Source organism: Trichosurus vulpecula, chromosome 3, assembly GCF_011100635.1.
Source record: "Trichosurus vulpecula isolate mTriVul1 chromosome 3, mTriVul1.pri, whole genome shotgun sequence".
In the NCBI taxonomy this organism is placed as follows: domain Eukaryota; kingdom Metazoa; phylum Chordata; class Mammalia; order Diprotodontia; family Phalangeridae; genus Trichosurus; species Trichosurus vulpecula.
In genome coordinates, this window is record NC_050575.1 from 326,121,801 (window position 1) to 326,137,604 (window position 15,804).

General features: G+C 38.1%; 1 protein-coding gene across 3 annotated transcripts in view; it reads right to left on the bottom strand.

The window, feature by feature from the left end:
* Window positions 1-15,804, bottom strand: part of COMMD1 (copper metabolism domain containing 1) — a 257,435-nt gene that overhangs the window by 148,759 nt on the left and 92,872 nt on the right. For all 3 annotated transcript variants that reach the window (XM_036750049.1, XM_036750046.1, XM_036750047.1), the window contains exon 2: window positions 9,452-9,733. In XM_036750049.1, the coding sequence (XP_036605944.1) occupies window positions 9,452-9,715 (264 nt within the window). In that variant the 5' untranslated portion in view covers window positions 9,716-9,733. The remainder of the gene's footprint in view (window positions 1-9,451; window positions 9,734-15,804) is intronic.

The window sequence follows — 15,804 nt, forward strand, 5'->3', positions numbered from 1 at the left end:
TGCCCAGACCAACCAGACCTGGAACCTTGCAGAACAGGCCCCAGCACGCTGAATCAGTGCGCTGTGGCAGTTACCAGACTTCTCAACCCACAAACACCAAAGACAACAGAGAAGGTTAGTGGGAAAAACTGCTGGGGGACAAAGTAAAAGGAGTTTGTGGTTCACTCAGCGGAGGAGGTGCAGTTACAGAACTACAGCTGCAGTTGCGCCCCAGGCCCACCTGGTGGGAGGAATTAAGTGGTGGATCAGAGCAGGAGTGCCGAGCTTACTTAAATCTGAGTCTAGTCCGGGTTGGTGGTTCTTGGGGGAGGAGAAGCGCTGGTGTGGCAGAGCTTCCTGTGTCGAAGTAGCTCTGAAAACAACAGCGCAGCCCCTCAAGCTTGGGACAAAGTACTCTATACTCTAGAAGCAGTCATACCCCGCTGAAAAACTCAAGGGTCAAGTTAGTTGGCTGGGAACATGGCCAGGCAGCGAAAACACACTCAGATTTAGTCTCAGACTTTGGAATCTTTCTTTGGTGACAAAGAAGACCAAAACATACAGCCAGAAGAAGTCAACAAAGTCAAAGAGCCTACATCAAAAGCCTCCAAGAAAAACATGAACTGGTCTCAGGCCATGGAAGAGCTCAAAAAGGATTTGGAAAAGCAAGTTAGAAAAGTAGAGGAAAAATTTGGAAGAGAAATGAGAGTGATACAAGAAAACCATGAAAAACAAGTCAATGACTGGCTAAAGCAGACTCAAAAAATACTGAAGAAAACAACACCTTAAAAAATAGACTAACTCAAATGGCAAAAGAGCTCCAAAAAGCCAATGAGAAGAAGAATGCTTTGAAAGGCAGAATTGGCCAAATGGAAAAAGAGGTCCAAAAGACCACTGAAGAAAATACTACCCTCAAAATTAGATTGGAGCAAGTGGAAGCTAGTGACTTGATGAGAAATCAAGGTATTATAAAACAGAACCAAAGGAATGAAAAAGTAGAAGACAATGTGAAATATCTCATTGGAAAAACTACTGACCTGGAAAATAGATCCAGGAAAGATAATTTAAAAATTCTTGGACTACATGAAAGCCATGATCAAAAAAAGAGCCTAGATATCATCTTTCAAGAAATTATCAAGGAAAACTGCCCTGATATTCTAGAGCCAGAAGGTAAAATAGAAATGGAAAGAATCCACCGATCACCTCCTGAAAAAGATCCCAAAAAGAAAATTCCTAGGAATATTGTTGCCAAATTCCAGAGCTCCCAGATCAAGGAGAAAATACTACAAGCAGCCAGAGAGAAACAATTTGAGTATTGTGGAAACACAATCTGGATAATACAAGATCTAGCAGCTTCTACATTAAGGGACTGAAGGGCTTAGGAATACGATATTCCAGAGGTCAATGGAGCTAGGATTAAAACCAAGAATCACCTACCCAGCAAAACCGAGTATCATGCTCCAAGGCAAAATATGGATTTTCAACAAAATAGAGGACTTTCAAGCTTTCTCAGTGAAAAGACCAGAGCTGAATAGAAAATTTGACTTTCAAACACAAGAATCAGAGAAACATGAAAAGGTAAACAAGAAAGAAAAATCATAAGTGACTTACTAAAGTTGAGCTGTTTTGTTTACATTCCTGCATGGAAAGATGATGTGTATAATTCATGAAACCTCAGTATTAGGGTATATACATTAGGGTATATACATAGAGAATATACATATATATTTAGACAGAGGGCACAGGATGAGTTGAATATGAAGGGATGATATCTAAAAAAACAAATCAAATTAAGGGATGAGAGAAGAATATATTGACAGAGGGAGAAAGGGAGAGATAGAATGGGGTAAATTATCTCACATAAAAGTGGCAAGAAAAAGCAGTTCTGTAGGAAGGGGAGAGGGGGTAGGTGAGGGGGAATGAGTGAATCTTGCTCTCATAGGATTTGACCTGAGGAGGGAAATACCATACATACTCAATTGGGTATCTTACCCCACAGGAAAGTAGGAGGAAAGAGATAAAAAAGGGCGGGGGCGGGGGGTGATAGAAGGGAGGGCAGAAAGGGGAAAGGGGTAATCAAAAGCAAACACTTTTGAAAAGGGACAGGGTCAAGGGAAAAAATAGAATAAAGGGGGATAGGATAGGAAGGAGCAAAATATAGTTAGTCTTTCACAACATGAATATTGTGAAAGGGTTTTGCATAATGATACACATGTGGCCTAAGTTGAATTGCTTGCCTTCTTGGGGGGGGGGGGGAGAGGGGAGAGAATTTGGAACTCAAAGTTTTAAAAGCAGATGTTCAAAAAAAATGCATGCAACTAGGAAATAAAATATACAGGCAGTGGGGCAGAGAAATCTATCTTGCCCTACAAGAAAGTAAGGGAAAAGGGGATGAGGGGGAGTGGGGTGACAGAAGGAGAGGCTGCCTGGGGAACGGGGCAATCAGAATATATGCCATCTTGGAGTGGGGGGGAAGGTAGAAATGGAGAGAAAATTTGAAATTCAAACTCTTGTGAAAATCAATTCAGAAAACTAAAAATATTAAATAAATAAATAATGAGAGTTTTTAAAAAATGGAGTAAGACTAAGGTCCTGTGGCAATCAGTAATGGCATCAGACCAATGAATGGCTCTTAGACTCCCAGCCTGAATAAAATAAGGGGAGAGAGGAAAAGAAGAGGAGGGAGGAAGGGAGGGTTATAAAAAGACCTAGACAAGAGGCACACATGATAAGAAGACCTGGGTAGTTGCAATATATATCTTTTACCTAAGCAGGTCCCTAATACACATTTTAAAAAAACACAAAATATATCTTGGAGATAATACCCAAGTAGATAACATCACGAATTCCCCTGAATCATTAAAGAGTAAGAAAGCAAGTGGGTTTGGCCATACGTATGGCAGATCCTGCTGATGGCTACCACAAGAAACTCTACTTAACCTTCTTTTCACAAGGAACAGACAGAACCACAAAGGTGACTACTATGACATTAAAGGAAAATAAAGATGTTCAATGGCTAATATGGAAATGTTTTGCATGCATATTTATAATTGATAAGAATTGCTTGCCTTCTCAAGGAGAAGGGAAGGGTGGGAGGGACAAAGAGAATTTAGAACACGAAATTTTTTAAATGATTGTAACAGACTTTATATGCAATTGGGAAATAATTAATGAAATAAATAAAAATATACAAAAAATTAAGATGTTCATTTGATTACATCTATATGATATGGTGCTGAAATAGATATTAGGCAATATTTGTTACTTTGTAAACCTACTGAGGGCAATCAAGAAAAATCTTCAACATAAATGACAGATTTTTTAAAATAAAATGAATATACACACTATTTAAATGAAAACTATGTAAAATGGGAAAATTTTATCAGTCTCTATACTCACTGAATTCAGTCAAACTCAGGATGAAATACAGATCTACAAGTTTAATTTTAAATTGTCCCTCATGCAATCTGCACAAATTGTATATTTCATACACAATTGTTAGTATGCATGAAGAAATATATGAGTTTTTCGAGTTGTTAAAAGAATAATAAATTTTATTAGAAAAAAAACAGTCCATTTAAAGGAAAGCTGGTTGTAAAACAGTGTGACAATGTAGGGTAGAAGATAAGGCATATCTATACATCTATTGGGAAGCATTCTGGCTTTTTTGAGCCAAAGTTCATCAAAGGGAGATTGAAAAGAAGAGACTGATATCTATCATAGTGAAAATAATAAAGATGAAGCCAATGCATTTGATAACAAAATTTCCTCCTGAAACTTGCATGTTTAGTGGCTATGTAAAAACAGAATACTCTAAATATATCAATTCAAGCTCCTAAAATTCATACTCTGAATAGTCAGAAGTATGTTGATCAGTGCAATGACCAACCAGGACTTTAGAACAATGACAAAGCAAGCCACAGACTCCTGAAAGAGAGGTGGGGGCCTTAAGATGCAAAATAAAATACATGTTCAGACCAATGTGGGAATTTGTTTTGCTTGACTATGAATATCTGTTACAATGATTTTTCTTCTTTTTCCACTGGAGGTGGGGTAGAAGGAAGGACAAAGGGAGGTCAATATAAGAGAGAGAAGGACCGAAGGGAGGGGGGAGCACAGAGAGTGTCATATGCAAGGAAAACAATACCAGTTTGGTTGGGATGTAGAGTGGAGGAAGGGCAGTAATGCATAATATGCCTAGAAAAACAGATTCAGGTCAGTCCAGGACAGAAGTTTAAAGAGCCTGACTTGGAGTGGCAACCATGAAGTGAACAGATGGGACAGACTGGGAGATGTTGGAGGCAGCAATGATAAAGAATTGAGGATGATCCTGGAAAAGTGGAAGGATGGTGGTACTCTCATGAAAAACAGAAAGGTCCAGAAAAGGAGTAGGTTTTGGGAAAAAGATTATGAGTTCTCCTTTGGATATGATGCCTACAGGACATATAGTTCAAAATGTTCAATAGGCAATGACTTGCAAGTGGAACTTAGGAGCGAACCTAGGGCTGGATATCTAGCTCTGAGAGATATTGAAGAGATGATAATTAAGTCCATGGGAGCTGATAAGATGACAGAGAGAGCCTATAGAGGAAAGGCGTTGTATAGAAGTTAGCACTCAAGTGAGCCTAGAAAGCAGTTGGTATTTCAAGGGCAATGGTGAGGTGGAAGGGCATTAGTGACTTAGGGGACAGGCTGGCAAAGTCAGTCTCCAAGCCTCAGTTCCCATATGTAAAATTTGGGGTTGAATGAGATCCCGCCCAAGTTTCTCTTCAGCCTTCAACCTATCATGCTATAATTGATAATATCCACAAAGCATCTTCTGCCAATTCCCATGATTCTGGATCAGTGGGGCATTTTCCAAAGATAATAGGCCATATTACTTCCCGACACCCCCAGTCCACAATGTTGTCTTAAACAGTTTTTGTTTTTGTTTTGTTCTAAACCAGTGGTTTCATTGGTGTAGAGAGTTTTCCAGTGTGGAAAACTCCCTCCCAGATGGATCAGAATCACCTGGGGTACTGAGAAGTTAAACAATGTGTCCATGGTCATTGCCGTAGCTGGTACATTTCAGAGGCAGGTTTTGAAAACAGGTTTTTCTGCCTCCAAAATCAGCCTTCTATCAACTGTATCAAGATGCCTCTCAAACAGAGTGCAATTTTTTTTAAAGCAAAAAGCTTATTTAATTCTCTATTACTAAAATGGAAGGCACAATCCCTTCCAAATAATAATCCTAAGAGCCATTTGTTTCATATCCAAATAGAGTGGCGGGAAGGGAATTTTTCAGGACACCTTTGAGCCATAGGTCCCCTTCAACAGTTAGGTACTAGCTGTCTATTAGCCCTATCAACCAAATGCAAAATGGCTCTTCTGTCTTAAATTTAATTGGAGTGAGGTCTGGGTCCCAAGGTACAATACAAGGAGAGGTAGCAATCTTCCTCAAAAGAGCCTGAGGGGCATGTGGTTGAGGCAGGCTCTCCCCAGGGAAGGGAGAAAGGCACACTGTTGGGGCACATGGTACCTGGTCCAACCTTTGCATTATCTTCCCATAAACATGTGTCGAACACACATAGCAATGCACAACACTCTCGGGTACAGGCCAAATCAGATTAAAATATAATTGGGAAATACTTAAAAAAATAAAAAGAAATAATACATATATGTATATAGATAATATTAATATGTGGTTTTCTAAGTCAATATGTGGCCCACAGGGATTCATATGTAAGATTTAGTGGCCCCAGTTTCTACTTGAGTTTGGTACCACTACCCTAAAACATAGCTTAAGAAGTAGAAACAGTTGCAAAGACCAATAGTCTCAGCCAGGATCAACAGCTGATGCTTCTATGGAAAAAACTGGTAAGATTGGGAGGTGAAGAAAGGCAGTTAAAATTGGAAGGTGAAGAAAGGCAGGTGGCAAATAAACACCTAAACACCTTAAACACCTACTTATGTGCCAGGCACTGTGCTGGAGATAAAAATATAGAAGAATAAAAAAGATGACCCCTGCCCTCAAGGAGTTTACAATCTAATGGGGGAAGATCACATACAAAAAGAAGCTGAAGTGGGGTGGGGAGGGAGCTGGGGAAGAATTTGGGGGAAGAGGTGGAGAAAGGACCTAATACAGGGGCATAGTAGAGTCCAGTCCAAGGAGTACAAGTTGGGGGGAATGAAGAGATGACTGACCTCGAAACCCTCTTTAAATGCGAGCTTTGGGAAGAGTTCTTTGTTCCACCTTCCAGCCCTCCAATCAGAGGGGCAAAGGGTACTACCGAGAGTACTGATGAGGTGTGAGTAACAAACCTGAGGCAATCCCATAGGATGACGAGTTTTCTGATGATGAAGTTTCCTGGGAATATGGTGGAATCCAGTCAGAAGAGTACAAGCTGCTGGGAAATGAATTTTATCTTCAAAACATCTCTTAAACAAACACACCCCCTTCTCTCCTTTAACGCAGCCACCACAGTGCTACAGGCTCTTATTACCTCATGCCTGGACTACTATGATAGCCTGCTGGTGAGTCTGCCTGCCACAACCCCAACTCAATAAACTTCACTGGCTCCCTATCACCTCCAGTATCAAACATTATATCCTCTGTTTCATAGCCTGGCCCACTCATCTTTCCAATCTTCTTATTCCTTACACCTCCCACATCCTCTTTAATCCATTGACTTGGGCCCCCTTACTATTCCTCCAACAGGACATTCCATCTCCTGACAAGGCATTGTCACTGGCTGTCCCCCATGGTGAGAACTCTCCCTTCTCATCTGTGCCTCTTGTCTCCCTGGCTCCCTGAAGCCTCAGTTAAAGTCTCACCTGCAAGAAGACTTTTCCAGTCCCTCTTAATCTTCCAGTTTCCTCCCTCTGTGGCTTACCCCTAATTTGTCTTGTTGGCTCTCCAATTAGATTGAGTTCCTTGACAGCACAGTTTAGCACAGAGTAGGCATTTAATAAATGCTAATTGAACGATGGCATCTTAGTTAACCCTTTCACCTTTATGTTGTCCCTAAACTTGACAAGTGTACTATCTACATCTTCCATTGGTCCTTGATAAAAATGTTAGAGCCTTGAAGTAATCCTCTAGAGACTTTTCTCTAAGATGTTACCAGATCGCTCATGACTACTCTTTGAAGCTAAGTTCCAAATTTATCTAATTGTAAAACTGGTAAAATGAAAAAGATAATTAAGAAAATTTTGGTGGTCAAAAGTAGAAAATCAAAGTTGATATTGATATTTCACTGGGAGTCAAATTAAGTACCAAAAGATCCTTTTAACAGTCATCTCCTTGAGGGCAGGAAAGGTTTTGTTTTTGTCTTTTATTTCCCCTGCACCACCAGGGCCTGGCACATAGTAGGCACTCAAGAAATATCTGTTGAAGTAAACACAAGATAGGAGCTAAAATAAAGAAAGTAAAACAAGACAGCTTTATTTTAAAAAATGCTCATAATAAGAAGGGGCAGTTGAGGAGGATGGAAAGAGTTCAAATCTTTTAGGATCCTGGGTAGAATTGCCACCCAAACTGATAAAGATCAGTGGGTTGTTAGAGGGTTCTTATATGCATCAAGCAAGACCAGGCATTGGAGAAAGGAAGCAAGGAGTCTGGACCCGATGTACAGGTGAAAATTAAGGAGACTGGTGCTAATTCATGCTGTGGGGGAACTCTGAGGAATTAGAGGCTAGCTGATATTCGAACTGCCAGCTAGCAGGTGACTGCAGGCCTTACTTTGATGATGACTAAGGGGATCTGAGCAGGGCAGTGAGGCTATGGAAGTCCTTATACCCTAAATCCTGTATAATCCTCTACTCCCTAAAAAAAAAACAACCCTAACTCATAAAGGCACAAAGTGAAAGTGTGGTTAATAAAATCTACAGATCTATTTGCAATTTAAGAAAAAAACTAATTTACATTATGTTGAGATCTCAGTCACTATTCATCCTAGTGAGCGGTTTAAATAAACTGCCTGAATTTTGGTTCTTGTACAACCAGTTCATACATTTAAACCAATAAAATACTGACATCAATTTCACAACATGACTGTCACATATATAGAGGGATCAAATGAACTAAATGAAAATTAATAATTCATTATTGAATAACAAGTTTTGTACTATAACAAGTAAACGAAAATGTCCACAGAACACTTTTTAGAAAAATTTGGAGGAGGAAGGTGCAGAATAGGGGACTGGATCTATGATTTTGTTGGTACAGTGAACTCTCAATGAGGAAATGCCCTCTACTTATGCAGACCAGCACCTGCTGGTCTTCAACTTAAGAGGCTTAGAGTTGTCTGTGGCATTGGGAGGTCTAGTAACCTGCCCAGGGTAACAGAGCTTAGGTGTTTTAGAGGCAGAACTTGAATCCACCAGGTATTCTAAACTCTGAGGCCAGCTCTCTATCTACTACATCCCACTGCCTCTGTAAAAGCAAAATTTTTAGAACAGTATTTTTTAAAAAATAAAACCAATACCACATCAGAATGGCAAATATTGCAATACAATTGTAGAATGTTCACAAAAAGTTTAAAGGAAAGAGTGCACAAAGGAAGCTCAAAAGAAAATCTAATTAAAGATACCGTCTTAATGGGGGCAAAAGGATAAAATCCACATCATGATGCACTGGGAGTACATATTTGATGATTTATCTGAATAATTTCATATTGTAAAAAAAAAACTTGATTAGGTTATTCAATAATCTGGGCTTCCTGAATCTAATTATAAGTTCTCTTTTCATACACACAAATACATAAACCAAGTTAATAAAGGCCTGATCTGGAAATTCATATGCAGCATAAACCCAAATGATTCCAAAAGGTATTGGGATAGAGGTTAAAAGTACTGAATCAGGTACCCTGATAGGGCTATGGTCATTAAAAAGGAGAAACATATGGCTTTTTTCAGTGAACACAAGTGAAAGCTGACACAACTGAAAGACTATCTAGGGTATAAAGCAAAGAATCCAAACTCAGAGACTTCAAGACTAGGAGATTTGACACTGCTTCTTCAAACTGGCCTGGACTGTGAAAACGAATAGGTAAGAGAGTTCTGTGGGGTTTTTTCTCTAAATCACAATTTATAATCTTTATTTAGTATCCCTATCACAGTTTTGAGATTCTGATCCTCTGGCAAGGATTCTGAGATCTACCTAAAATGTATTTAGTGGCAGCTCTTTTGCACTTTTTCAATCAAAACTTGGGCACACTCTATTTGTCTTGGCCAACTCCCATCACCCTCAGTCTAGGTTACAGATTCCTCTCACAAGATGGTGACATCCACATTCTCAGGAAACTGACTCACATAAGGACAAGAAGAAATAGAATTTTTTTTGATATTACTTCTGAATATTCATGGAAGGCAGATGGTGCCAAAGACAATTACTACACAAAATTAACTTAAGTGCTACATGGTGGTCTAGCATAAATAATCATGAAAAAACAAATCCACAGTTTCTCGAATGAAATACTAAAGTTTAACTTACCTGTCCAGTTTTCCCCAGTTCTAGCTCTACAATGGCAACAGGAGCATTAATTTGGTCAAGGTGTTTTGACTGAGACTTCAGATCTACTCTCCAATTCATGGCTTTCAGACTGTTTTCCCATCGACTTTGATTGATTAGACTCTCCTTGATTTTTGTCTTGTGGTTTTTCCAGAATTTGGAAATAACTGCTGCTTGATCAGCTGTAATTCCACCTTGTTTTTTGGTTTGAGCAGTCAGGAATGCCTCTAATTGGTTGAAATCCATGTCTGCAGATGCAATAGACTAGAAAGATAAAAGGGTGGGGGTGGAAGAAGTATTAATTCTTTGGCAAACTGGAGAATGATAAGAATAATAATATTCACATGTATTTAGGAACAAATTTTTCTCATGACAATCCCATGAGGTACATAGTAAAGGGATTATTATTCCTGCTTTACATTTGAAGAAACTGAGACTCTTGGGAAATCAAATGGCTTGCCTATGTTTGACAGAATGGAAGGGTTGATTCCTGGCAAATTTGTAGAATTAGAAGAGTAGCCAAAAACATCTAGAAAAGAAAGCAATGACCTCAAGGCCAATGAGACTTCAACAAGAATGAGTCATGCCAAACTAATATTATTTCCATTTTTTGGACAAGTTTATTACACTGGCAGTTTAGGGAAATGTTATAGATAAGGTTTAGTTAGATTCTATTTTTCAAAATAATTTTTGTTGATCTAAGACAATTCCAAAAGACTCATGATGGAATATGCTATCCACATCCAGAGAAAGAAGTATGGAGTCTGAATGTAGATTGAAGTATACTATTTTTCCTTTTTGTGTTGTTTTTTTTTTCTTTCATTCTAATTCTTTACAACATGACTAATGTGGAAATACGTTTAACATGATTGTATATGTATGGACTATATCAGATTGCACGCCGTCTTGGGAAGAAGGGAGGGAGAGGAAGGGAAGAAAATTAAAAACTCAAAATCTTATAAAAATAAATAAATATTTTTTTGAAAATATAATCTTTGTAACCTATGTTAACAACCTATGTATAACAAATGTCAAATAAAATGATTGTTGCAACATTCATAGTAGATTAGAAAAAGAGGATTATACATGAAACTGAATATATTACAGATTGCTTTATTAAAAAACAAAACATAATAAATTTAATATGCAACTTCCAAGTAAGTCCTATTTGTGGTTCTTTCTGGCCTTCCTTCTGTTCTTTTCTGTGAATTTTTAATAAATGCTTCAGTGGTCCCTTTTTCATCCTTTTCTTTACTTTTTTTTTAACTATTCTATCCCTAGCCTCCCTCTCCCTCTTATCCACCCCACTGAAAAATGAAAAATAATAACAAAACAAATATGCCTGACAAAACAGAACGAAATCCCATGTTGGCCATGTCTGAAAATATGTCTTATTCTATCTCTTGAGTCCATGACTCTGTCAAGCGTTTTCCTAGATTTCATCAAAGCATTGACAAAATCTCTTACAATAATTAGTACTTACACAGTACTTTAAGTTACACAAAGTTGCAAAAATTGTTATCTCATCCAATCCTCACAATAACCTTGTGAGGTAGGTGCTAATATGACTCCCATTTTACTGATGAAGAGGCTAAGTAAGGTTAAATGACTTGCCCAGAATCCAAGTATCTGAGGCAGGATTCAAACTCCGGTCTTCCTGATTCTAAGCCCAGCACTCTATCTACTTCACCAGCCAGTTGCTTCCACACAGAGAGATACAGACTAGATTGGTTCATTTATTCAGGGCTGGCTGCACAGCTGGACCCAGAGTCATAATTAATGGTTCCATATCAAGCTGGAAGGAGGTCTTGAGTGCAAGACCTTAAGAATCTGTCTTTGCCCCTGGGCCATTTGACATTTTTATCAGTGACCGATAATAATAAGATTGTCTACTTATCAAATGTACTGATGATGCAAACCTAGGTGGCAGAGTTAACACGGATTTGGGACTTAGGATACAAGAAGACTTCTATAGACTAAGACATTGGGTTGAATCTGGTAAGAGGAAATGTGATCAATCAACAAGCATTTGGTAGCAGGGCTGATCAGGGGAACCACTGAGTTGATGAATGGGTGTACCTCCCATGAAACTGAACATATACTCTGTCTCCTTGCTAACAGACATGAACCTTACTAAGATGAAGCAGGAAACTCCTGGTTGGTTCTCACTGACAAGAGCGTTGCACCAAAACGACTGCCAACAATATCATTGGTTGTTTCGTGGGTTGTCAAAGACAAAAATTTATCACTACATGGTTAGCCTGCTGGTGATGAACCTCTCCATACTTAGCTAGGACGGTCCTAGGAAAGCAGAGTTGATCTATTGCTGGTACATAGACTCAAGGCCCTTCTAGGATGGTAGAATTTTCCAGAGTTTATGCTCCACTGGCATAGCCTTTAAGAACCCAGGATCACATCCAATCCACACTGAGGAATCAGAGTAGGCTTTTATGGAGTTTAAGGATGATTAAAAATAAAAATCACTTTTCTATCTACTATCTCAGTCAAGTCTCATGAGGCTGAGATTGAAGAGATAGCCAAAAATCAAGCTGGAGGTCATAAAGTGCTAGCCAGGTCTGCATTCAGAGAGAGACCTGAGTTCAGAGCCTACTAGCCATGTGATCCTAGGCAAGTCACTTACTCTGCCTCAGCTTCCTCATCCATTAAATGGGGATAATAGCATCTACCTCCCATGGTTGTCAAAAGGATCAAATGAGATTATAATTGGAAGCACTTACCACAGTGCCTGGCACATGGTATATGCTTTGTAAATGTTAGCTATTACTAATTCAATAAATATTTATGGTATTGTCAAACTTTTCAATATTCATAAAATAACACACATGCTTGCATGCTAAAATATCTTTGCAAGATAAGCATTTTAAATTGCAAAAGATACAATTTTTCCCCTTGGTTGTGTGCTTACGTTTTGTTCTTTAGTCTCTGGGGTGATGATGAGAGGAGAAAAGTGGTTAATGCTAAGATACTCAAGGACAGGATATGTTTGATTCTCTTGGGAGAGGAGAGGCACAGGCTTGCAGACCATCATTAGCTTGGTCTTTTTGTTGATTTGTTCAAAGGTCTATTTTATGAAAGTGATAGGTCACTTGTCCTTGGCTGCATTTGGTGAATCCCAGAGAGACGTTTTTGCTTAACTCCTACAATTTTCATTTATTTTGTCCCTTGTCCTCTAAAAATCTGCAAGTACTCCAATCTGCACTCTGATTATCTCTACCATTGAGTTAACCCTTCTCTAATCCCATCCCTGATCCTCTCCTGAGTAGACGCAGGTAATCAATAAATTTAACAAGCATTTATTTCTACTATATGCAAACTTCTAAAATAAAATAGTGGTAGGCACTGGGAATATTATGAGTCTCATTTGGAACAGCTGAACCATCAAAGAAATATTAAAACTTTGAGAATTTGTCCTTACATGAGGCATTTTAGCAGTTTTGTGAAATATAGCCACTTGCAACTTGTCCTCCTGAAGTATAGAGTCTCTATGATAAATGGAGTTGGTGTGGTGTAATTGAAAGAGTAGCAAACAGGAAGTTAGGAGACCCAGGTTCTAATCCCAGCTCTTCCATTAACTACAGCTATGACCTTGAGCAAGTCATTTATCCCATGTTTTTTTCTTTATCAGTAAAATAAAGGGACTGAATTAAATGACCAGCAAGGTCCCTTCCAATGCTGAAGCTTATCATTCTGCTCACTTGCTGAAGATCAGTTATCAATCTTACCTTAGTTTACATTTGGTTAAATGCAAGTATCTTTCCCTTTCCTCTCCCCATTACTCAAATAGCTCCTACGTTATAGGAATGTTGAAGGGAAATGTTTTATTTTGCAATTATTAGAGAGGTCTAAAATTTCTGGCTATGATGCTGAATACAGTCATCTTTGCATAGGGTGGATAATATATCATCATGTTATATTTACTATTTCCATTAGCAACTTGCTCTACTATATACTGTGGTAACTCAAAAGTCTGTCTCTATGTTCTTCTCAAATGATGATGAAAGTGAATTTTCTTCTGTCATTCCATATGAATGAACTACTAAATATTTTGACAAACTTCAAAGTCACATTCACCCCCAGCTTGAGTTAGTTTCAATTGTGAATATGCTACTTAAATTCAGCCAAATTTGTAGAGATGACCAGAAATTCAATTCAACAAATATTGTTTAAACACTTACTATATTTAACATACTGAAAAAGAGACACAAAGACAAAAACAAACCCACTCAAGATGCTCATTTTTTACTAAAAAAAAAACAAGAGGTACATGAATACACGAATACAAGACAATTTAAGGAAGAAGAAGAGAGGAAGAAGCAAAAAAAAAAAAAAGCTTTGTATGAGCTTCATCTAAGATGAGCTTTGAAGGAAGCTGGGGACTCTAAAAAAGTTGAGAGGAGGAGGGACTGCATACCAGACATGCCAATAGTAAAAGTTCTTGTCCTGAGATTTGTAACATTTTAAAGAAATATTTTGATAACTGCATTATACATAATTTTTCTTTGTAATCCTATGTATTTTATTTTATGCATTTAAAAGATATTGTTCTAGGAAGTTTTCAGACAAAGAAATCAAAGCTATCTATAGTCAAATGAAAAAATGTTCTAAATCACTACTGATTAGAGAAATGCAAAGTAAAACAACTCTGAGATACCACCTTATACCTATCAGACTGGCTAATATGGCAAAAAAGGAAAATGACAAATATTGGAGGGGATATGAGAAGACTGAGACACTAATGAACTGTTGGTAGTATCGTGAACTGATCCAACCATTCTGGAGAGCAATTCAGAACTACATCCCAAAGGCAATAAAACTGTGCATACTCTTTGATCCAGCAATACCACTGATAGGTCTATATCCCAAAGATATAAAAAAAAAGGTAAAAGAACCTATTTGTACAAAAATATTTATAGCAGCTCTTTTTGTGGTGGCTAAGAATTAGAAAGTGAAGGGATGTCCATCAGTTGAGGAATGGCTGAACAAACTGTAGCATATGATTATGATGGAATATTATTGTGCCATAAGAAATGACAAGCAGGGTGATTTCAGAAAAATCTGAAAAGACTTACATGAACTGATGCATAGGGAAATGAACAGAACCAGAATGTTGTGCATGGAAACAGCAATATTGTTCAATAGACTTAGCTATTCTCAGCAATACAATTATCTAAGACAATACCAAAGGACTAAAGATGAAGCATACTATCCGACTCTGGAGAAAGAACTGAGATTGTTTGAATATAGACTGAAGCATTCTATTTTTCACTTTCTTTCTTTATTCTTTTTTTTTATTCTAGTCTTCTTGTATATAAAGACTAATATGGAAATGTTTTACATGATTGCACATGTATAATCTATATCTGCTTGCTGACCCTCTCTGGGAGGGGCGAAGGGAAGGAGGGATAAAATGTGGAACTCAAAGCTTTAAAAAAAATGTTTCAAAACTGTTTTAAAATGTAATTGGGAAAAAAATAAAAAAGATTTTTAAAAAGATATTGTTCTATGGATTCCATAGGCTTCTCTAGGCTGCCAAAGGGACCCATGAAACAAACAAAAAAGCCTAGAACCTGAAAGAAATTAGGCAAAGAAATTAGGCTAAAAAATTAGGGTAGAAACAGGGAAGAATTTAAATGAAAAACAAAAAAACAAATTTACTCCACCAATAAAAGACTCAGGGTGATACAAAGTGGAGGAAGCTGATGACGTATCTTACACAGAGGTAAAAATGTTTGCAGACTAGAAGACATTTGGAGGTGAGAGTGAGATTTATCTTCTTTCAATTTTCTCAACAGTTCTTATTCTTCAAACTCACTTCACTCCCTCAACATCAGAAAGTCAGTCTTTGAACCCTTCATTGTTGTCTGCCACTAATCTAGCCAAATACTCCTTCCTCCTATGTCTGCTTGGGTGAGAAGCCCAGACTCAAGACTGGAGATCAGGTGTGGCCCACCCAACCTTTGGTCTTCCAGGTCCCAACTCTCTGCCCCAACCAAAGAGAAGGAAGCAGCAGGCCTCTATCAAAAAGAAAAACAGGCCACCCACACACACCTTCCCTCTTCCTTCTCCTCTCCACATCCCCTGCCCCTGGAAAATTGCAATTTGACAGAAGCTTCTGTCTTTTTTCACTAACCTTTTCAGTTAATTTGTGAAATGTACTCTCAGCTCCAGTAATATGAAATAAGCAAATGGAGTATTAAGCTAATTCCTTTCTTGTGAACTAAGCCTAAATTCACATAGCAATTACCTCTCCTCCAGCCTAATTCTCAGATTTCACATGCTCCTCAGTACAACATCCCTCAATAGCATTCAATGGG